Genomic DNA, 23,027 nt, shown 5'->3' with positions numbered 1-23,027 from the left:
CCTAACGGCTTATCTGTATTTAAAACCTGCGAGACCTCAGCACGCGGCAGAGGCTCGCTCGCCTGCTTGCGTCATCAGCTCAGCGCGGGCTGTGCCGCTATTTCGGGTACGCGTGATAAGCGCGAGTCAGCGCCTCAATCATTCAAAACTCACAAAAAAAAAAGTAAATACAAATACGAGCACGAAAATCAACAGGAACAACAACAACAACAAAGCGTGAATGAATTTTTCCACACAAATTGAAATTGAAAATGAAATGTGCGATAGTCAACTGATAAGCCCAGAGAACGCGCTCTGAGCGCCGCATTTAGATCGTGTATCGGCAGCGCACGCTGTCAGAGAGGAGAGAGAGCGAGAGCCCACGCCGCTCAGAGTTGTAACCGGTAAAGCGTCTCGTGTAGACTTCCATTGTAGACTTGCGCTCCCAGCTGACCACGTTTGCTGGCAGACACTTGTTTGGCTTTTGCGCTCAGCGCCCTCGTTCAGTCTCGAAACGCGTCTCAAAGCTCGCGCGTCGCGAACTCCTCGTCAGCGCTTAGAACGCCTGCGATCGCGTGTAGCGCGACATCATTTGGATACGGTTTTATTTACGGCGCATGTAAACTAAATTGTGGCCCAATAAAGTGCAAAGTTGCAAAATTTAACGAATCTACCGGGCGTATGTGTAACGGAATGCCAAGCAGTCAACACATGCCTATTGTGAATGCCTATCGATAACTTGCTATCGATTTAACTGTTTACCTTGAATTGTAAACAAAAAAGTTGGTTCAAAGCATATAAACGTAAAACAGTTGTAAAATTCGAGCATGTTTAACGAAATAAATATATAATTTAAGTGTAAAATTATTTAATTAACATTAATAAGCAACGTGTCAGTGTACTGTTATAAAAAATTAAAACAAAAATTGATGGCAATAATTAAAATCCCTTGGAGCATCTTTATAAATGCGAAGCAGAGCAGAACAAGTTGAAATACCAAAAAGGTCGTGAATCAGAAAAAGGAGTCAACGTAACTTGATCAAAATTGATTGGATCGAAACTTGAAAGGATACGCCAGGCTGCAAAAAGCAGCTGCAACTGGCATCGCCGCATTGCACACATACAGATACAGCTACACATGCACACAGATACATGAGGCAACCGCAACGCAAAAGATACATGCCATGTTCCCGCTAACCAACCGCTCTTCGAGTGGCAAAAGCACCAACAATAACAACAACAGCGGCAGCAACAACAACAACAACAGCATTGGAATCGACAGCAACGGGAAGGATCAAATAAATTTCCAAAATAATTGGAGCTGCAATAAAACAACCGGTCGACGCGCTGGAAGCGGGTATAGCTGCAGTTTCTTAGGTAAATTCTCATGGATGCCATAACAATAAATAACCGTTAAGTACATTGAGACCAACTCATTGAAATGCGTATTGAGTGAAAACATTTAATAATAGTTTAAGTTGAGTCGTCTTTAAAAGGTCAAGATCGAAATTATTTTAGCTCAATTTAAGTGAAGGATTAATATATAAAAGAAAAGGCTTAATACGAAAGGTTAAAGGTAAATGTTGACAGTTTCAGGCCTAGGTTCAACATGACTTAAAACTAGGAAAAATATATGTTTTTACTTTATCAACAAAGAAAATATGCAAAAATCATGTTAACTAGTCAGAATTTGCCTATCATATCATTTTATTATTGAAGTCATAGTCACAGCATACCATATCATATTAAAAGTCACACTTTAACATGAATCATGAGAACCAATATAAACGCTAATCAAACACAAAAAAAAAAAGGATAATCAACTAAAAATTTGTATAAAAATACCTCTAATTAAAAGTAGAGCCTTTCGTATTCATTGCCATCTATTCTTTAAAGATTAGGTTTTTTAACAATATTCCCCGCTTTAGCTTTTTCAAGCTAAAAAAAAAGGTTTAAAATATCTTAAAAACTTCTAAGCCACACAAACCATTAGTATTAACCAAATAAAATAATTGATGGCCCAAAATTGTGAGGGCTGGTTAATTATTTATTGCTCGACGCTTAAAATCAAAGCGTGAAAATAATAAAAATTGATTATGCGGCTATTCATTAAAGCGGCAATTTGTGAAAGGGCCTCTCACGCAGCGTCCGCCCACTGTACCGCAGTTCTGAGAGCCCATTAAGTACATTGCTTTCCATTATCATTTCGCATTGTGTGCGCTCTCTCCCTCTCTCTCTCTCTCTCTGTCTTGGCTTCCTTGTGGTAATGTTCCACTAACTGCACAACATTTTAATTTCAATTTTGTTGTTGTTGTTGTTGTTGCTTTTACATTGAAATGCAAATACTTTGCACTCATTTACATGTCGCGACGCTGAATATTCCAGTTCCCCTTTCCCGTTGCCCTTGTTATTGTTGTTTCTTTGTTGTGAGCGAGAAGAGACAATGCAACTCTTTTGTCACTTGTAGGGTTCTGCAACGGGGCAGCGGAAAGTTTGTGTGTGTGTGTGTGTGTGTGTGTGTAGCATGAAAAATGCCATAAAAATTCCAGCAGCGGCGGCGTCTTCAGCTGCGCTTTGCGCTTGCGCAATCCGCAAAGCTTCTTCTTCGTCGTTTTGCGCTCCTTTCGTTGCGCATGCCAAAGCTTGAGTGTGGTGGGGAGAGCGTGCAGAATGTGGAGAGCGGGCGGCGCATTGGAAGCTCTGTCGGTGTGCGCTTTTATTTGTTTGCTGTGTAGAATTCCCAGAAATGTTTTATTTCGAAATTTGTTAACAAGCAGACAGATACAGGCACACGCACGCACACACACACACACACGCTTGTCTCCACACGCGCAAGCACTCCAGAAAGCCATGGAAAAATGCTCAGCAGGAGCGGCAGGAGGAGAAGGGAGTTCAAAAGTGTATCAAGTGTTTGTACGCTTAGTTTGTTTGTGTATGTGCTGCGCTTTCAAGTTGAAGGTTAAAGTTGAGATTTACCTCGCGTGAGTTCGAAAAAGAGTGTAGAGATGTGTGTCTGTATGTGTTGTACGTCTTCTAGCGCGTTTCGAGCTCGTTTCAAGTGGCAACAGACAAATCCTTTGTGCGCTCGCATCAGACCCCAAATTTAAACACAAAAGAATGAATTAAAATATTTTTGATGTACTCTAGACAGTTTTAAAGCCAACCAAAGCCCCAAGCGTACAAATATTTACCTTTATTTATCGAATTCTTTGACTGTTTATACACAAATACAGCAACAGGTACAAATAGCTTTAAATATATGTATGTAGTTGGGCCTCGATTTCCATTTGCGAAAGATTCCAACAACTGGAAGCTAAGCTTAACATAAAATTGGAAGCTTTCCAATATAAAATTTAAGAAAATTCCAACTCTTGACATATATAATGTTCCAGTGTGCTTTAAAATATTTCTCTACAAAAAATATGTTTCTCTACAACTTAATTTTTATAATGAAATACCAAATTTGCTATGCCCCATTGTTTAGGATAGGAAGTTGTTTTTTCTTCACTTTAAGTAGTTCCAATCTGCAACCAATCATGGGAAAAAAATGTATTTTGAAAAGTCTAATAAAGATGTTGTTGTTTAATTGAACAACATGAATATTTTTAGTTGCCGAGATTTGCATGCAGCTGTTTCAATACCTTGGCCTCGGCCCCGCAGCGTCGCATTTAGAAAGGGAAAGAAGAGGAAGAATTTCAAGTGTGCGGCAATGAGTTAATTTTGCTGCCAAAACACACCCTCAGGGCTCATTAGGAGCAGTTTCCAGTGTGTGACTGTGTGCATGTGAGAGTGTGAGTGAGATTTATTGCCAAACACTGGCGGCAAATTAGCTGGAAATGCAAGTGGACATGCAAAGGGGCCAGAGAGCACGAACTGGGCGAGGAGCGGGTTGGGGCGGACTAGTGAAGCTGCCCGCGGCTCACTTTGGCTGGTTAATTGTGCGGCTGCTCAGCGGGTCGCCCGGCCAAATGAGCGTTTAAAGTGTCGGCGGTTTTAGATTGCGAAATGCGGCAGCTCCGTGTTGCAAATGGCATGCAAAAAGCAAAAACAAGTTGGCAGCCCTCCGCACAAACTGCGCTCAGTCGCTTCTTCTATTCGATTGGCTGTGCTGCTGTCCGTGTGTGCAGTCACATTTGAATTATTTGACACTTTGCATGCGCCAATCTTCCAGTTGCTCATCCTCTCTCTCTCTCTCTCTCTCTCTCTCCCTCTACCTCCCTTGCTTCTCATTATTTTGAAATCAACGTCTTTGACCGGCGGCTACAGCATGTTGCAAAAGTTTCCTCTCTGCCTTGACAAGTCGTTGCTATTCGTTGTCTCTTCACCTCTCCCCCTCTCCCTCTCTCTCTCTCTCTCACTCTATTTCTGCTGCTCAACTTTTCTCCATAATGGAGAGAATCGGAAAGTTTTGCCGTTGATTAAGTGCCCGGCACTCAGTTTGTCATTAGCAAATGAATATTATTATTCATTTCGTATGCCTCGTAATTTACAAATAAAATTTAACCACATTGCGGCTTGTCTTTTAATTAAGCCAATCAATAATTGTGAATAATCCTTAATTGATAGCAACAACAGAACGTCGATCGTGTTTATTTCCTTTTCACAAAACCTCAAAATATTAATAAAGAAAATTGTGTACATCTCTTATAAATTGATCATTTTTTTGTATTAAGGAGCTATATTTGTTGTTTTAAGCTAAATTTAAAGCTAGGCTAGGTTATGTATATATAAATAGGCAGAACGGTTCGTTTGCACCAGGGCTGCAGGCACAACATATTCTCGCAGGTTCGCTTCACGTCGCGAACTAGTTCCATTCCTTAAGGTTCTTTTGGTTCAAGACTTGCTTTTCAGCAAATAATTAAACTTTTACCAAATAAATTTGGTTATTAAAGAATAAATTTAAGCTAAATAGTAATTTTGGTTCCCAAGTAAAGTCAAACATAAGTTCTGCTGAACTTTTGTTTCTTTCTTTGTTCAATTACATTGTACACCTTTTGCAATTTATTTCAACATGATCGGCTTTTAGCAGCGCGAAGTTTTCAATATTTTTGGAACTGTTGACCTCCATTAAGATTTAACACAAACGCCGAAAATCATATTAATTATTTGCACATTTGCTTGTTGTTGTTGCTGTTGTTGTTGTTGTTGTTGTTGTTGTTGTTGTCGATTGCCAAACAGCAACAGCCGCCGCGTAACACTTTGTTGTAGTAAGCGCGTCGGCCAAAGATAAAACAGAAAACAATCAACATTCATATCTCATCTCGGCGCCCGAGCCCAACTTGGTTCGCGTCAAGTTGTAGGCGTTATACATGACGGTAGCTCCGAAATTGTCGAAAGAGACATCAACAAAAAAACCAAAAGCTGAGTTTGGCTACAAAATACCCTAAATATTTTAGACGAATAGCAATAAAAGGGAAAAACGCGTCAGATTCATGTTGAAGCTTTAGCTATAAATTATAATATAATTTTAGTTATAATGCCTAGAAAGTTCTCAAAATTTAGCTACTACCAATGCCTAAAGTATAATATTTTTATAAGCCAAATTTAATAAGTTTTATATAGTAAATAAATCTAAATGCCAAGTACAGCATGATATCATTCATGAAACATATTCTCATATTGCAATTTATTGAATGAATTAATTGGCGCTGGGAAAATGAGTTCTTGTCTGCGTTCGCAACTTGCTTTTCAAATGATTCAACTCGAGTTCAACATATGGACTCAATGTGGTTTTAATAGTTTCACAATGCAATGCGATCGAAGCAAATATGATGAGATGTAGATACATATATGGAATCCAGAACATTTTAACTATAAATGTGCGAGCTTGCATTGAATACCTTTAAATGGTTGACTAAAAATTGGTTTCTTTTACTCCGTTTGGCTAATTTTATAGTCTCATTTGCCTAAGGAGGAGAAAGAGAAGGATATAGGAGAAATTTGCATATCTAATAAGTCAGCTTGCCCGACTAGGGATACCCTAACTTCTTCTACCAACAGCAAATGCAGTTCTCGCTGAAGCTATAAAATAAAAGATTCTTCATCTGCATATACTATTCTTGAAGCTACAAGTCGAACTTGGTGACTCTAACCGGGTTAAACCCAAAGAGATTTGCTCAAAGATCATGAAATCGATATCAATTGTAATCGATTGCTTGAACCCGGACAGATTATCGACTATCGTACTGCGCGGACACTAGAAGCATCTAAGATGAAGCTTTCAGGTTTATTGCGCCTATAAGTTCAGACAGGCAGACAGACAAATAAGCACATATGGCTAGATCAGGTCGGCTATTGACGCTGATCAGGAATATATATATGTATATATTTTATGGGGCCGTAGATGAATCCTTCTGCATTTACACAAAACCGTATTCTATGGGCTTAGGGTCTAAACAAAGACAATATAAACACAAGAAATCTAGCTAGTGTAATATCGAATATGACTTTAAAGTTTCTCAAAGTATTATCCAAATCCTCGAGAATGCCCCCAGGACATTCCTATACCAATTTCGCACAGTGTTTGAATTTTGTTATTTTGTTCATCAATGAACTAAGAAAATTGACATCTTTTCAACTTTTTCCCAGTTTCCAGAATAACGTTAAATACCACCAAATTGTCAATGGCATTATCGCAAAATCGCACCTGGTAACATTAAGTCTTATCACCATATAAAAAGCAGTTCTTCTTTAGTAGATAAGTTAGTCACATTCAAGAATTTCGTCAGTGTGTGTCACTCATAAAGAAGTTTATCAAAAAGTGACGTATTTCATAAACTATTTATAGTATTATAAACTATACTCTATATCTTAACTAGACCTTGATAATAAGTATATTGATCATTATTAATATGTTAAGGCGAACTTAACTTACTTTTGTCTTATATATACAGATTCTTTTCTCGTGCATTGAGACTGTGTCTTCGCTGCATTATTCATGCGTTTGGCACGCGAAATGTAAGACTTGTCGATAAGATAACAACAATATGTATATATATATTCGCACATTGTATGTTGTATACGTGATTGCTTTCCATTGGAGTCGCGCCTTTTGACCGGCGCACCTGTCCCACCGGCTGATATGGTCTGGAGGCGGCGCCATGCTCGATTATTTTGTAGATCCAATATTTGCAAATAATTAAGAAATAGGTAATTGGCTTTGCATGTTACCGCCTCACATACAAACATTTCTGGCTATCTGCAAAGAGTTTGCTTTGTAGATTGTTGCGAAGCGCAACAACAACAGCAAATGCTACAGTTGGGCAAGTTGGTATTTACTTTGTCTAGTTTTCTTTTTCTCTAGTGCAAATACAAATTTGCCAAATTTGCAAACACACAAAATTTGCCAAATGTTTGCCCAGCGATTTGTTTGTGTGTGTGTGTGTGCGGGGGAGCGGTCAGAAAGCGTGACTTTTAAACGTTTGCTCTAGAGATTTGTCGGAGTTTGCGTTTGGCTTTGACCATGTCTGTGGGTCAGCTAGATAGCCAGGGTCAGCACTGGGTCAGCAGCTCTGTGTGAGAAAAGTGCTGTTTGATTGTTCAACCAGTTGTCATAATGTATGTGATCAAAATAATATACAAATATTGCAAAGCGGGAGAGCTGGTTGATGCAAGAGGGAGAGAGAGAGAGAAAGAGGGAGAGAGAGAAGAGGGAGATAAGAGAAATAAGGAATAAATACTACATTGTATCTATGTTCCCTTAGGTATCTCTCTCTGTCAAATTTCGCCTTTCTATGCGATTCTCATAAATTAAAGTAGCCATTCCTGTGTGGATATCTGAATACCCAGTAAGAGAGTTAAAAAGCTTAAAAATCCAGTGAATGACAGACTTTAGTAAAGAAATAAAAGGGAACATGAAAATCGTATAGAAGGGCGTTTCGCATATAAGTAGTAAAAATGGAAATTTGAAGGCATACAAGCTGATCTCCTTCACTTGTGCGTCCAGAACCAATTCAGAGCTGAGTCATGTGCTAATGCATATTTCTTGTACTTAACGACAGACATTTGATGTATGGCTTGAAACTGACCTTTTGCCTGGCTTATCTGTTACCAATTTATTACACGATAATACAAGGAAAGTAAAGAAACAACTTTGACAATGATTCATTTGGCGCATGGCCTCGAATTTGATGCCAGTTGCATAATCAACTTAGAGCCTTGTTTTCGCCCTCGAGGTCCATGTGAAGTGTCTTTATTTGCGATTTGACAACAAACAAAGCGAATAACGAGCGTGGGCAGTAATATCAATATTTGTTGAGTGCACTCAAACATTTATTCAAATCTGATATGAAATTAAAGAAAATATAAATTTAACTTCAGTTGTCATAAGACAAAACGTGGCTCATTTGAATTTTGCCTCTGTCGCTGACTAATTTCCTTAAAAATAAAACGACAAACGAATGCAAATATGAATATACTCATTCATTCATTGAAATATTGTCGGCTGCTGTATTTGAATTGTGTGCCGCAAAATTAATTATTATTAAAGTGTCTTTTCTTCTATTCAGTAAGTTTAATGGCTGAAGATGATTTAATGCGTCGTTTTATTTTTATTTTTATTTGCCTCATCTCAACTTTCACCTGGGTTCGTTTAAGTGAAACTTGCTGCCTAATGACTGAGCATTTCTTTTAATTAGAAGACTCATCATCATGCGAGAGTATTTACAATAAACATTTCCCAGTGCCGAACAATGGGCGGAACCGCCAGGTTTGTTGAACCTGTTGTCAGGTTGACAATGTGCGTGCCAAGGGGCAATGCACAGAGTTATTTCTTATTGTTACCAACTGTCAAATGAATTAAAATGTATCCGACATTGATCGCATCCAGAAATGAAAGATTGAAGTGGGTTTATTTTTCAGGAACACGTTTTCAAAATGGGCAAAGATTTGAGATAATTTTAATAATAATGATAATAATAAAAACAGTAATAATAATAATAATTTTAAAAATATTAAAAAATACGTTATTATTTTTAACTGAACTGCAGCTATAATTCGCAACCGGTTCTAGAGCTCAATGTGTCAAGTTCTTGGCCCGCGAATGGCTGACAAACGCTTGTCAAGTGTCTTTTCTTCTTCATCTGCTGTTTGTTGTTTGCCGGCCCGAAAACACATATACGAAATGTCACTCCATAAATCCAGTTGATTTGCATATACGTATATATATAGGGCTGCCGTTATTTTGACATATCTGCTCAGTCATTGCGGCCATGAATCACCAGCCATACGAACAGCTAAAGGTCCAGTTTGGGTCCAGTTTGGGTCCAGCCTCGCCGGACATGCCCCAAAAAAAAAAAAAAAATGCATGCCTCACCGTGCAACGCGTTGCAACTGCAGCGAATTAATTTATCAACATTTACCGCTACAATGTCAACGCTGCCACAGCAGGAAGACAGGGGAGAGAAAAGTTCAGCATTAAAAGGCCATAAATTGTACAAGTATATATATACATCTCGCTCTCCTTCTCTCTCTCTCTGTCTCACTTTTGGCAACTGGCCGCGCCGGGCAGGCAAAGTTCCAAGAAGTTGGCAAGACAGTCGTCGTCAGTCGGGCAATTTGATCTGGCCAAAACAGTTTTTTGTGTGTTTGAAGAAAACTCCCGACCAAAGTTTGATTTATGCGTCGAGATGCTCAATGGGCGATACGATGGCGACGGGATGCAGCAGGAGACGGTTAACCAGAAGAAAAATAACCCAACTAAACGGCACGACTACCAAACGCGCCGTGTGCCCGCCGGACAAATGCTGCATAGACATAAATTATAAGCCATGGCTAAGTAGGAAACTCTTAAGCAGCAGCAGCAGCAGCAGCAGCTAAGCACAATGGTAGCTCATTCAAATAACCAGACACAATTTTAAATATTACATAGGGCTGCAAGCGATAGTTCGGGCTTGGGTTTGAACCAGCTTCGTGACATATGATGGCTCTAATCTCAGTTTTGATATATATTCAAAATTTTAATGAAATAAGTTTTGCCCTTTGTGCGGAAAATATTGATTGTCCTAAATATTTGGTTCGAACTATGGTTCGAGCCAGCCTCGTGCCAGTTGTTGGTTCAAACCTCAGTTTTGATATATTTTCAATCTAAATTTGAATGAAATATGTTTTTCTTTAACATTTGCCTGAAATACAAATATTTTCATATACGAGATGCGGTCTAAATTTGATGCAAGCGATGGTTCGAGCCAGCTTTCTGCCAGTTGTTGGTTCAAACCTCAGTTTTGATATATTTTCCAAATTGGTTGTCCCAAATATTATAATATACGAGATGCGGTCGAAATGTGGTGCAAGCGATGGTTCGAACTAGGGTTTGAACCATCTTTCTGCCAGTTGTTGGTTCAAATCTTAGTTTTAATGTATTTACCAAATTTGAATGAAATAAGTTTTTCCTTTACATTTGCCTGAAAATATTGACTGTCTTCAATATTTTCATATACGAGATGCGAATTAAATTTGATGCAAGCGATAGTTCGAACTAGGGTTTGAACCAGATTTCTGCCAGTTGTTGGTTCAAACCTCAGTTTTGATATATTTTCCAAATTCGAACGAATTTAGTTTTTCTTTTCCATTTGCCCTTTGTGCTGAAAATATTGATTGTCCTAAATGTTTTCATATACGAGCTGCGGACTAAATTTGAACTCTGCCCAAAATTGACATCTAACAAATATGCTTAGATAAGTTAAATTATTGGGGAAAATGTTGCATTTACTTTTGAGCTAGAAGTTTTTCACATTGGTTCGGCTCAAAATACGGGTTTTCACTCACATTTTCCGGAACTATGTTTCAGACATCGTATTACCTTAATACTGCTAGCATTAAGGACTATCAATAGATTTACTTAAGCAATACTTTCTCAAAAGTTTTACACATTGGTTCGGGCTAAAGATACGATTCAAAATCCTGGTTTTTAATCAACAACTTTTAGGTGTTCATACTTCTTGCAATATTTACTGGAACTAGCTCTTAGAAATCGTATTACTTAAGGAACTTTCTCGTATTAAAGATTATCAATAGATTTATATAAGCAATTTAACATATTCGGCTCCATTGTATATAAATCTTTTCCGGCGTTATAGTTTCTCTTTCCATCATATTGTTTACAAATATTTAACGAAAGTTTACAGTTTATCCAAGAAGTAAACACACACACACACACTTCCTGGCTGGGGTGTTGCAAACTCTGGGGGATTGTCATGTTGCATGCCCCATCGAATGGGCTGCTTGGCTACCACGCGGCAACATGTTGCATTCACGTCAATGTTGCGCCTTTGTCTCGTAAATTTTAACATTTTTATTATAAAACCAAAATGTGCTTGTTGTCGTTTGTTGTTGTTGCTGATTTTTTTTTCACACACAATGCGCGCGCGATTTATTTTGTATGCATTTCCAAGCTGAAATTGATTAATTACAAAACGGAAGAGTTGGCTGAGTTATCGATGGGCTGCTGCTGCGTTTGCTTTAGGCCCAGTTCCAGTCCCAGTTAAACTGAGCTCAAAGTTAAAGCCAAGCCAAGCCTTTGTTTTCCATGAACTCATCATTTTTCAAGCTTAATGCTATATTATTATTATTATGATATTTTTTGTATTATTATTATTTACATTACACAAAAAGGCAGCACGCAACATTTGTAAGTCACGGCTCAGTTGGTCAGTTTTATTTATTGTTCTATTTGAAGGCCGCGGCTCACAGTTCCAAACGCAATGAATTATCGGAGTGACACTGAACTATTGAACCTGCTCTACTTGGTATAGTGTTTATTAGGTACAGTGATACCTCGCCAACTAGAACGACTCGTTGATAAAGAAATTCCAATTTCCCAGAAATGAAATCGAATACAAATCAAAATGCAGCAATTTTAAATGTGATGAATTAATAAATATTAATGAAATGTTTCTAATGTCAGGAATAAATAATTAATTTAAATCTGGCAAGATTCGGACTGTTCTCATTACGTAGAGAGCACTGTGCTTATATTATAGTACGCGTCTTTAACAAGCTTGATAAGTGAATTCTGACACGTTTAGGAAAATAATTTTAGAAACCCATCGTTATATTCCCATTTGCTTTATTATTTACTTGTGAGCTATAAAACTGGCCGACACTCTGACAGTATAATTGAAGGAAGAAGAAAGATAGGGATGAGATTAGTTTCCTATTTCTTTTGATATTTACTTGTGATGCTCGCTTTGAAAACGTGTGGGGCGTGTCTACGGATCGCTTAAATTGTTTACACCAAACTGTTTTGCGTCTGGCGCCAATGCAAAGACATCCACTTGGAGTGCAGTTGGCGCCGGATCTTCAATTGCACATGGAATGCAAAGAGCTGAAAGCCCGCCAAGGGGCAGCGAGAGGGGAGTTGGCAATTGCAGTCTGCAATTTGCAAGTTCCAAATGGGTTTTGATCTCTCTCGCGGCAATCTCGTGTGCATACGACTACTCTTCCATTATAAAGCTAAAGATACAGCCAAAGAAACTGTCAAAGCAATTAGTTGAAGTCGACTCGCTAGATACATATACAAAATAGAATTTTTCAAACTCATCTGAGCTGTTGTTTTTTGATGCCACATGTGTCGCCTTTTTACGACGCTGAGCTACTTTAGTTCCATGGAATTTTGTTTTTGTTGTTGTTTTTAATGAGCTATTAAAATGTTTGAAGTCTGTGAACCATATACACACATTGTCTGCAGCAATGTCATGGAGCTTAATGTGCGAAGAGAAGCAAGACCAAAGGTTTAATGACAGCATATTTTCATGGTTCTGTTTCTATAATGTGTGCAAAGCATTAGAGAGAAAATAGCTCTTTTAATGTAAATAAATATGGTATGGAATATATGAGGGAATATAAGTTATACCTGGTTCTTATAGGAATGGGATAGAAAATAAATATCTTTCACATTTTAAATGTTTTCAAATATATCTACTATATACCCAAACAACGGGCTTTTAAATTATGGGAGTATTTTAAAATACATAAGATTTGTAAATATTTAAGAAACATATTTGCATTTTGTTTAAGAATTCAAACAGCTGTCAATTGTTATACCCTGAATTCATTAAAAATGGGTATAAGGGTATATTGTATTTGTGCAAAATGTAAATGTATGCAACAGGCAGAAAGAAGCATCTCCGACCCCATAAAGTATATTTATTCTTGATCAGCATCAATAGCCGAGTCGTTCTAGCCATGTCTGTCTGTCTGTCCGTCCGTCCGTATGTATGAACGCAAGTATCTCAGAACCTAAAAGAGCTAGAGACCCATTAGATGTAGGATCTCCTAGTGCTCGCGCAGATCGAGTTTGTTTCGATAATCGATATCTTGCTCCGTTTCCAAGCAATCGATAAAAATCGATATCGATATCCTGTTTTTTGGGCAATCTTGGTAAATAATAAGAGCTAAAGTCACCAAGCTTGACATATAGCTTCTGGTATATGTAGTATATATAGTATAGTATATATGTATATTTGCATTTGGTGTTGGAAGAAAAGGGTTCACGGTATCCCCTAGTCGGGAACTCCCGACTAGAACTTCTTACTTGTTTATTTCTGTTCTCGTTAACGAAAGCTAAAATTTAAGTAATTTTCTTTAATAAATTGTTTAATTTATCTGTAAATTTTGCATTCTCTTCTCTTTTAGGTAAGTTTCACACGCCTTTTACTTCATTTTCTGCCCAGGAAATCAAACAAAAGTGTTTTGTAAGTTGTGCTAAAGTGATTTTTGAACTTTGTATCCCTGCAAAGGCCACATGAAAGTATGTTAAACATTTTACCAATTAGTCAACTATTCTTGTGGCAAGTGCATTAATTAACACATTCTGTCAATTATTTACATAAATGACTAAGCGATGCTGTCACTCCAGCATTAGTCAGCTTTGCAGCTAATCTATCTATTAAGATAAACATAAAACAAATGTATTTATAGGGTGATTAACCCGGGATATTATATAAGTCTATCTAGATCGGACAGCCCTATATCTTAAGCTCTTTAGACATAAGCTTCAATTTTATTTAGTTTTACTTGAAATAAAATTGAATTTATTTCATGTTGCTTTGCCAGCTCATTAAACCTAATTGGGAATACATCGAATGCGCTTTCAGAAGCCAGTTTCATTTTGAGATCCTTTGATTAATTGGCTAACTTTTGCGCATCAGCGCACAACAAAGGAGCTGAGCCTTATGAAGTTTACCTGATTTATTTTTGGCTTCTGATACAAAATTCATAATTCAGAATCAAATTTATGTTTGCACAGCTCAATTTTTGCACAGGCAACAAAAACAAAAAAAAAAAAAAACTGTTGACTCTTCTTAGAACTCAGACGGGGTCTCTATACATATATATATATATATATATTCAAACATATTTAATAATCGTCGGCAAAGCTACAAAGTCTGGCAAGTCGCAGACTTGCAAAAAAAAAAAAGTTAAGCAAACTTCAACTGAAAAGTGAAGCGAGCTTCAAAAACTTCTCGCAAGCCCAAAAAGCATTGAAAACAAACGCAGCGTATTTGCTTTATTTGCAATAGATACAACCTGAACGATGTGAAGATACATTAACCTTCGTGTTTTCGGTCGTTTCGACAATTCTGGTTGTTTTTGGTTGCGCAAATACGACAGCAACAGCGACAACGACGACAGCAACTTTGTATCTAAAATCAACAAGTTCACAACGAACATGAAAAAAGATAAAACCTTTAAGCCTCAGGCACACACACACACACACACACACACACGTACGCACACACGCTCTCATTCATTGTCAGGCGTTTGCTTAGACAACAAACAAAAACCTTAAAACAAAAAAATAGAGAACAACCCAGCAAAATCATCCAGTTGACTGACATAGAACTCCACAAACACGTAAATACCAGAATACGACTCAAATATAGAACGTAACTCGATCAGATAATTCAATTTTGTGACACTCTAGTCTTTTTAGGGTGGGCCACGAGTGGGCGAGGGGAAGTGAGAGGGAGAGCGAGAGGGAGAGAGAGTGAGAGTGGGGGAGTGCGGGAAGTTCTTTGGCTTCATTAGTTTGTTTGACTAAAATTAAAGTTTGGATTTACGAATGAGTAATGTGTTCGGAATAATGTGAAATTGATCCCCAGTTAGTTAAAGCAAGGGTCTAAGTCCTATATCAAAATTGTTTAATTATTTTTGAGCAATTGTTTCTATACCCTGCATCCATTAAAATGTTTAAAGAGGGTATATTAAAGTTGTGCCGTACTGATTGCTTTTCCTGGTAAGAATGAACAGTTCATCAGGCACGGCAAGGGAAGATTTTCGATATTGTATCGATAACTCTCATCCGTAGACCCAAAATGTCGATTAATATCGATTACCAGTATCTTGTTGCTTAAGACCGTGACATTCTTGATTTAAATGAATGAAAAATCTATAAATTCGATTTTCAGCCACGTTATCTGAGCGAAATTTTTGGTTTTTCAAATTCTTAAAGAATTTAGTTAGTCTATAATTGCTCAAGATTTCTGCAAATACCGATAAATATCGATTTTCAGTCGGCGAGATTTTAGGGTTTTAAAATTCGTAATCAAAAGTTAGTCGTTAATTGCTCAAGAGTTCTGCGAAAATCGATAAATATCGATATCCATTTCTATGTTTCACTATTCTTAAGTTCTAAAATCGATACTTTAGTTAGTTTCTATAACCGAAGGAGTACTTCGAGATTTCTGCAGCAAAATGCCAAGCTTCGTCTGATTGTTCCACATAAATATCAACTTGTAGAAACTGGCAAGAAATGTAAATTACAGCAATTTATCGAGTTGCTGGCGCAAATATTTGATGACAATCTCACATGCAACCGCTGCAAAGTGCCTTTCACCAAGGCAACACTTTTGCGGCATCCGTGAAACATGCCCCATAAATATCCGCGAGCCACCACCAACTATCGTAATTTGGTGCGGGGAGTGCGAATGCTGCAATTCGATTACTTCGATTACCACAAGTGCATTGGAGGCCATGAGTAATGCAAATGGAACCTGGACACTGGAAATTGATACTTGGCTCACTTTGAACTCGAACAACTGCAGTTGAGGTCGTTGAAATGGTTATTCAATACAAACGTATTCGGTAATTTGGATGTTATTTCAGCTGCGATTGCAATTTCAAAACAAAAGGCTTCTCAAAAGACAAAATATAATATCTACTCTAACCGATTCCAACAATTAAAGAATATCTTTAATATATCTAAATTTTGGAATCTTTATAATAGATATTTCTTTCTCTTCTATGAAAGATAACTTTTGAGTTAGGTTAGGTTAAATGCAGCAAAAGTTTGAGTTCTTAGAAGTTATGGCTTTTAATTCCAAACATGTAACCGGACATTGCCTTGGCGACGAATCTCCCCGCCACAGCTGAAGCTCCTAGACAACAGCAAACAAATATTTTAGCCGGCAATTTTCAGCACTCAATCGATTCTATAGCTAAGCGCCATGCAGTACAGTTGGCTGCCACAGGAACGGCGCGAGTTGAGAATAAGGGAGAAGCCTCCTTTGGTTATATCGCTGCAGCGCTATGCGCGACTCCAGGCGAATGCCTGCCAGGCAGACAAGGAGCAGCAGCGGCAGAGGCAGCAGCAGCGTCAGCTTTACGAGGAGCAGCTGCGTCTGGGCGGCGAGGAGCTGCTGCGTCGCTTCGGCGGTCGCAAGCTGTGCCCCACCGTGGAGGAGCAGTGCCGAAGGGATCAGCTGCAGCAGCAGGCGGAGCAGCAGCTGGCCAAGCAGCGTGCGCTCGAGGAGAGCGCCGCGGTGCAGCGCGAGGAGCAGCTCAGGCAGCGGCAGCGCATCGAAAAGGCGCAGCAGCTGCTGGAGCAGCTGCGTCCGGGACCACGGGAACTGCACTGCGCCAAGCAGCAAAGTGAGGTGCTGCGCGGCATCATTGCCCAGAGGCAGCTGCAGGCACAGTTTGCGGCGGCAGCGGAGCAGCAGCGCACGCTGGACAGGCGCATCTACAGCGAGCAGGTGCTCAATGGGCTGGAAGAGGCGCAGTTGCGTCAACGGGAGCGACGTCAGCAGCTTGGCGAGCACAAGCGCGATCTGCTCAAATCCATCGAGCAGCGGCAGCAGGAACGCAGCGCGGCCAAAGCGGAGCAGCTGGAGCTGGCACGCCAGGAGCGGCAGCGCAACGAGCTGCAACTGAAGCAGCAGCTGGACAAAGAGCGCGCTGAGCAGGCGGCCAAGCTGCAGCAGAGACGCCAGCACACGCTGGCTTCCCTAGAGGCAGCCGAGCAGCGGCGGCAGCAAATGCAGATTTTAGATAAGGTGGAACTGGCGATATGCGAGCTGCACAACAAGGCAAAGGCCAAGCTGGACGGCCTGAAGATCGACCTGGCCAAGCAGCGTGTGCAGCGGCGACTGCAGCGCAACGAGCAGCTGGCCAAGGAGCTGGCACCGCGGCTGCACTACAGCGCTGGCGAGGATCAGCTGCGCCACGAGCGACAGCTGGCGGAGATGCAACGAGCGCACAGTGTCGAGCAGCAGACAGCTCGCCAGCGGCGGCAGCAGATCAAGGCCGAACGCCTGGCCATGCAGCGGTCCGAGCAGGAGCAGGCCGAGGCAGCCAAGCGGCAAGCGGAGGCACAGCGTCGCAAGGACGCGGACAGGCGTCTGCAAAACGAGCTGATTCACGTGCAGTTCAAGCGGCAGCAGCGCCAGGAGCAGCTGCGTCGCCAGCACGAGCTGCGCGCGCAGCTGGACAAACAGGAGCAGCTGCGTCGCAACGAGGAAGCGCGTCCGACCACCAACTACAATCGACTGGCGCAGCTGGAGTGCCTGCGCGAGGATGCCCAGTTCATGGAGTACGCCCATCGGCTGATGACCGAGGCGCAGGCCAAGGGCTGTCCCCTCAAGCCATTCGTGCGCGTCCTGGATCAGTACAAAAGCCAGAATCGCATTGGCGCCGAGGTGCGGATACCACGACATCTGATCACCAAATTGACCATGGGTCGACGCACCAAAGGCGACAGCTCGGCGCAGCAGGAGGAGGAGACCAAGAAACAGACACCAAGTGAGGAGGAAGAGTACAAAAGCAAAATTGAGCAGAATCTCAAGAAAATTGAGGCCCTGCTGCTGGCCGAGGCCAAGCTCAAGGACGAGGCGAACAACTAACAAAAGACAGTGCGAAAGCAGGTCCGGAATCAAGGATGGAATCACGGAAGTACTCAAAGGACAAGCTATTCATAGAGGGCACCTTTGATATTACCCCTTGAATAGCTTGCTAAAATTCGGCTATATATATTATATATATTTATAGATATATACATATATATATCTTGCAAAATCAAGATTTATCTATAAAAGCTCTTAAGGGAAACATTTAAAGTTGAAGCTCATTTTGAGTTTAAAAATGATTAAATTTAGCTACCCAAATTTATGACTCCTCCCTTTTTCTAGCAGTGTATCTCTAATTAAAATATGTTTCTGTTGCATTTTGATTGATTTCTGCCTTCTTCTGATACATATATTCATATATAATTCTCGCAAAATCAAGATTTACCTATACAAGCTCTTTTTGAGAGAATCATTTGAAGACAAAGCTCATTTTAAGTTTGAAAATTATTAAATTTAGCTACTCAAATTTATGAATCTTCTCTTTTACTCGCAGTGTAAATATTCTATGTATATATGTATATATACATATAAATCTTGTAAAATCAAGATTTATCTATACCAGCTCTTCTCATGCTTCTCATTTTAAGTTCAAAAATGATTGAATATAGCTCCTCCCAGTGTATTTAAAATTAAAATATGCATCTGCTTCATTTTGATTGATTTCTGCATTTTATACACACTTGACTTCGTGTGATTTGCATTTTTAATATCCATTTAACTATTAATTGTGTTATTTTGTGCAGAATGTCAATTGTTTGGCCAAAAATGTTGCCATTATTTTGATTAATTAGCCAAGTTAGCGCTCGTTGACAACTGTCAACGCAAATGGCAAACATTTTACCCAAATGCCATTCGCGATGTCTTAATTATGTCCAAAACTTATGTCTTGACCATTTTGCAAGCGCTGCAACTGTTCGCTGTGAATATGGCGACGGGCTTTTTGTGATAAAAAAAAAATAAATAAATGTGGCTAAATGTGCGCAATTTACGGGTGGATATTACGAACTGGTCTTTGCTTTTCAAATTGTCAACTCATTTCCTGATCGCTGCCGAACCCCCAAAAAGGGCACGCTTCATTTGGCTCACATTCAAATCCATTGAATCGTATCTGTGTCTGTTTCTGTAACTGAAGTTTCAATAAACTTAATTAACACTTGCCTGCGAATGGCCACTAAACAAATCTTACAATGAGCTCTTTATAAAAACCCAAAAACTGTGCGCATTACAAACAAAAGTCAAGTGGAACACTGAGGCGTAACCATTAGGCCCTTGAATTGGGTCAGTGATTTAACGTTGTCTACGTCTATTTAGAAGGCCCCACCCAACCCTATGAGTAAGGCCCACAAAACGAGCACGAGCTCATGCTGACGGCGATAAAGGTAAACTAGTTACTCATATCTATAGGGTATGCCACTTGGAACCATAGCTATTATTTATCGAAGTGGTCAGTATGGCTTGAAAGTAAACCTAATGCCTATTAATGACTATTTAGTTATAACATCTACCTTAAATGAAAGCGGTGCTATGTTACGCAGAGATATTGTTGGATATTCTACTAAAAGTGCAGTAAAATAAATGGCGTAACATAATAGTGTATGTGAATATTACGTTCCCTAAGAATTTTACTGAAATTATCAACCAAATTCAATTGAATCTTTAAAACAGAAGCAACATTTATAAATGTTAAAAAAAAAATGCAAACAATAGACAAAATCTTTTCTTATGTTACAATTCATGTTAAGTCTAGCTATTTTGTTTCAGTATAAACTGTAAAAGGTATTTAAATTTCGGTTGTTTTTTGGGTATGAAAGGTAATGTTAAAGTGTGTGTTAAAATATGGGTAATATTCTAAGGTAATAGTCCATGTTAAGTTTAAACATTTATGTTAAGTAGGGAATTCATGTTAAAAACTGACTGTTAAATGGAGTATCGATGTTAACATGCATGTTAAGCTTAGACATGCATGTTAATTTTGCAGTTAATGTTAAGTTTTATTTACGGTTTTGCCGTTTGAAAAGATTTCTATTACTAATACTTTCCCATGACTGATTAATGCTTTCTAAACTTTGATAAATGTCACAGAGGAATTATTAATACGTATCAATGCGTAATAGTTTTGTCATAAGTTTTTAAACTATTTCATTTTTATATACGACTTATGTTATGCCTTTCCGAAAAGGGCTTCTCATTACAATCGAGAACTAATGTACCCAACTACTTAGCAGCTTAGCAATCTTATCTTATCTGAGGTAATTGATTCCCCATAAGCTTCAGCTGATGGAATTATATACATTGTATATGTATAAATATAAGTCTGACTGCAGTAGTTGCCAGCAAATGCAATTGTTGCTATTTCACTTGAACGTCAAGTGTAAATGACAGCTCTAAACAACTGGACAACAGGCAACAACAAAAGCAACAAAAACAACCAAGAGACAACAACAAGGCTGAGAAGCAAAACTGTTTTGCACGCCTCGAGGCGGTCTTCTTGTGGTCAACAGTGTGTCTGTGCCTTGTCCCTCGTCCGGTGGCTCTGGGCTGCTGTTGGTTGCCACTTGAATGACTTCATGTGCCCCTGTCGGAAAACTTGAAAAACTTGTCTTTGTCTTTGTCCAGAGCTAGAGTCCACGGGCAGTGTCTGAACCAGAGCCATAACCACACGTACTCGGACTCGAGAGACAGCCAGGTGAGGAGCGAAGAACAAGCGCAATGATGGCGACTGGGACAACAAATGAGTGCAACTGTTTTCTAGAACGAACTCCGTGCAGTCCAGTTCAGTTCAGTCCAGTTTTCACAGAAACCGACCAAAACAGAATAAAACACAAGCTAAAGAGAAAGAGCTGAAAAACCCCAACCAGAACAAACAATGTCCACTGACTTCTGGCTCCAAGCTCCAAGTTTGGCCAACAACAACAACCCGACGACGGCGACGACGACTTCTTCTTCTGCCTTTGACTACAACTTTGTATCTTTCGCAGATCTTAACTGCGTCCCCAGAACGCGCTACCAACGTCCACATTCGCCAGCTGTCTGTCCGTCTGGACGCTCAGTTAGGGCAATTAACATGCAATTAAAAGACGTTTCAATCTAAACAACTTTAGAGCGTAGCGTACATATTGCCACTTTGCACGGCAGACGCACACACGCTCGCACACACACTCGCACACGCACACACTCGCACACGCACACACTCGCACACACACTCTAAATGTAATTTAAGTATCGTAAACACTTTTAAGATCTGCCCTGACAAGCTTTGAAGCGCCGATGTCCATATCAACAGTGCCTCTTTCTCTCTCAATGCGTAATAGGTAGCCACAGCCAAGCTATAAAACAGTCGATATATAAACAAAGCTTATGTTTTGCCTAGTTTATCATGAGGCTTTTCATAAAACTTAAACACTTTTCAAGCTATGAGCCTTGATTCATGAATTGGGCTGGGCTAAATTGGAAAAGTGAGAAATGCGAAAAGCTGAATACTACAAAGCAAATTGTACAGCATCTCGACAAAAGGAGTGTCAACCTAAGTATTTAATACTTCAGAAAAGAAAAATATAAAGTATACAGAAATTTCGTATAGCATCGCTGACACGAAGAAGGTATTTTATTTGCTCGCCCGGCCAGCCAGAGAGTTAACTTTTTTTGCAGTGACAATATTAGACGATACTTTTTTTAAAAGATTGAAAAAAATTCTTTATAAGCTATATTTATTTAGAAAATAAATTAAAAAGCAAGGTAGAAAAAAGTTATTGAATAGAGCTCAGGTGGGTTACATTTTTGGCCAGTCTGGAAAGCTTAATAAATATCAGCAAATATTTAAACATTTTTAAATAGTTTTTGTGAATTACTCAAAATTTGAAAGCTCCTAAAATGTTCACTGGTTCGGTTCACGGCTTCAACTAACTCTCTGCACTTAGTTCCAGTTCGTGAAGCCAGCTCACCGCATTCCATTCATATATTTTCAAAATATTAATAATTATATTAATATTTTTATTATTTGGATTCACAAATATTTTCATATACGAAATGCGGTTTAGATTTGATCCAAAACCAAAATTGGCAATTCACAAATTTGTTTAGATTAATGCAATTGTTGCTACAAATTTGTTATTGCAAATTCCAGTGTTTTTGCCAATTATTTATTATTTTATTTATTTCTACCATAATTTATTCCTATTTTTCATAAGACAAAGAGGCCCGACCTTAACCCGAACCAAATCATTTTGCAAGTTCCGAATTCAAACAAGTTCGGTTTAAGCACCGCTTACAGTCTTGTTTGTAAATGAAGTTCTTAACTAACTAAGAAATTTGATAATATATTTGGCAACAATGCTTAACTACATGCCTGACTTATTCGCTCAGTGTATTTTTAACAAAATCTTATACACACTTGATTTATTAAACTAATGCAAGGAGACAGATAATGAATTGATCAAAATGAAGTGGATCATTTTAGACTTAAGCTTTTTTTAAGAATGGTTTTTTTTATTATAGATAATTTATACTAATTATTATTAATAATAGTAGTTCAATTAAAATAATTATGATCTAAGTCCAGCCAACTTTGACAAGTTACAAGTGTTTGCTTCAATATTCTCTTTCGCTTCGGCAATTTACAATTGTGAGTATATTGTGAGTATGTGAATATTTATACAAATTTGCTGCAGAGTTGTTTGCTACTCAAAATACTTTTGCGTGTTATGTCATTTTTCGTGTAAATAGCCCACAAGAAAAACAAGAAGAACAACAATAGCGTTCATAATTTTAGAAACCAGACCCTTTTTGAGACTAAGACGCGATATCAAATTGAGGCGTTTGTTGATTTCTGAATGCGTTTCCATTTTGTGGGGGTTAAATCAGTTGAACTTTTAATAATGTCTGTTTCGTTATCAATTGAAATGTTCTGGACACTTTTTAGTTTCTGTA

At 38.9% G+C, this 23,027-nt stretch overlaps 2 protein-coding genes across 3 annotated transcripts in view; both read left to right on the top strand.

The window, feature by feature from the left end:
• The first annotated feature begins 898 nt into the window (after positions 1-898).
• LOC115769141 (protein TANC2) overlaps positions 899-23,027 on the top strand; it is a 59,041-nt gene continuing 36,912 nt past the window's right edge. For both annotated transcript variants that reach the window (XM_030713845.1, XM_030713843.1), the window contains exon 1: positions 899-1,356. In XM_030713845.1, coding sequence (XP_030569705.1) covers positions 1,164-1,356 — 193 coding nt within the window. In that variant the 5' untranslated portion in view covers positions 899-1,163. The remainder of the gene's footprint in view (positions 1,357-23,027) is intronic.
• Positions 16,425-18,098, top strand: LOC115768572 (putative uncharacterized protein DDB_G0271606). Its single transcript, XM_030713213.1, has one exon. It carries the CDS (start codon positions 16,425-16,427, stop codon positions 18,096-18,098), a length of 1,674 nt encoding a protein of 557 aa, XP_030569073.1.

Source organism: Drosophila novamexicana, unplaced genomic scaffold, assembly GCF_003285875.2.
Source record: "Drosophila novamexicana strain 15010-1031.04,08,12 unplaced genomic scaffold, DnovRS2.1 tig00000009-arrow-pilon, whole genome shotgun sequence".
Classification (NCBI taxonomy): domain Eukaryota; kingdom Metazoa; phylum Arthropoda; class Insecta; order Diptera; family Drosophilidae; genus Drosophila; species Drosophila novamexicana.
This window is presented reverse-complemented; position numbering and strand designations above follow the sequence as displayed.

Excerpts from the sequence above, each read along its gene's own strand:
- LOC115768572 (XM_030713213.1), top strand. The coding sequence starts at position 16,425 with ATGCAGTACAGTTGGCTGCCACAGGAACGGCGCGAGTTGAGAATAAGG.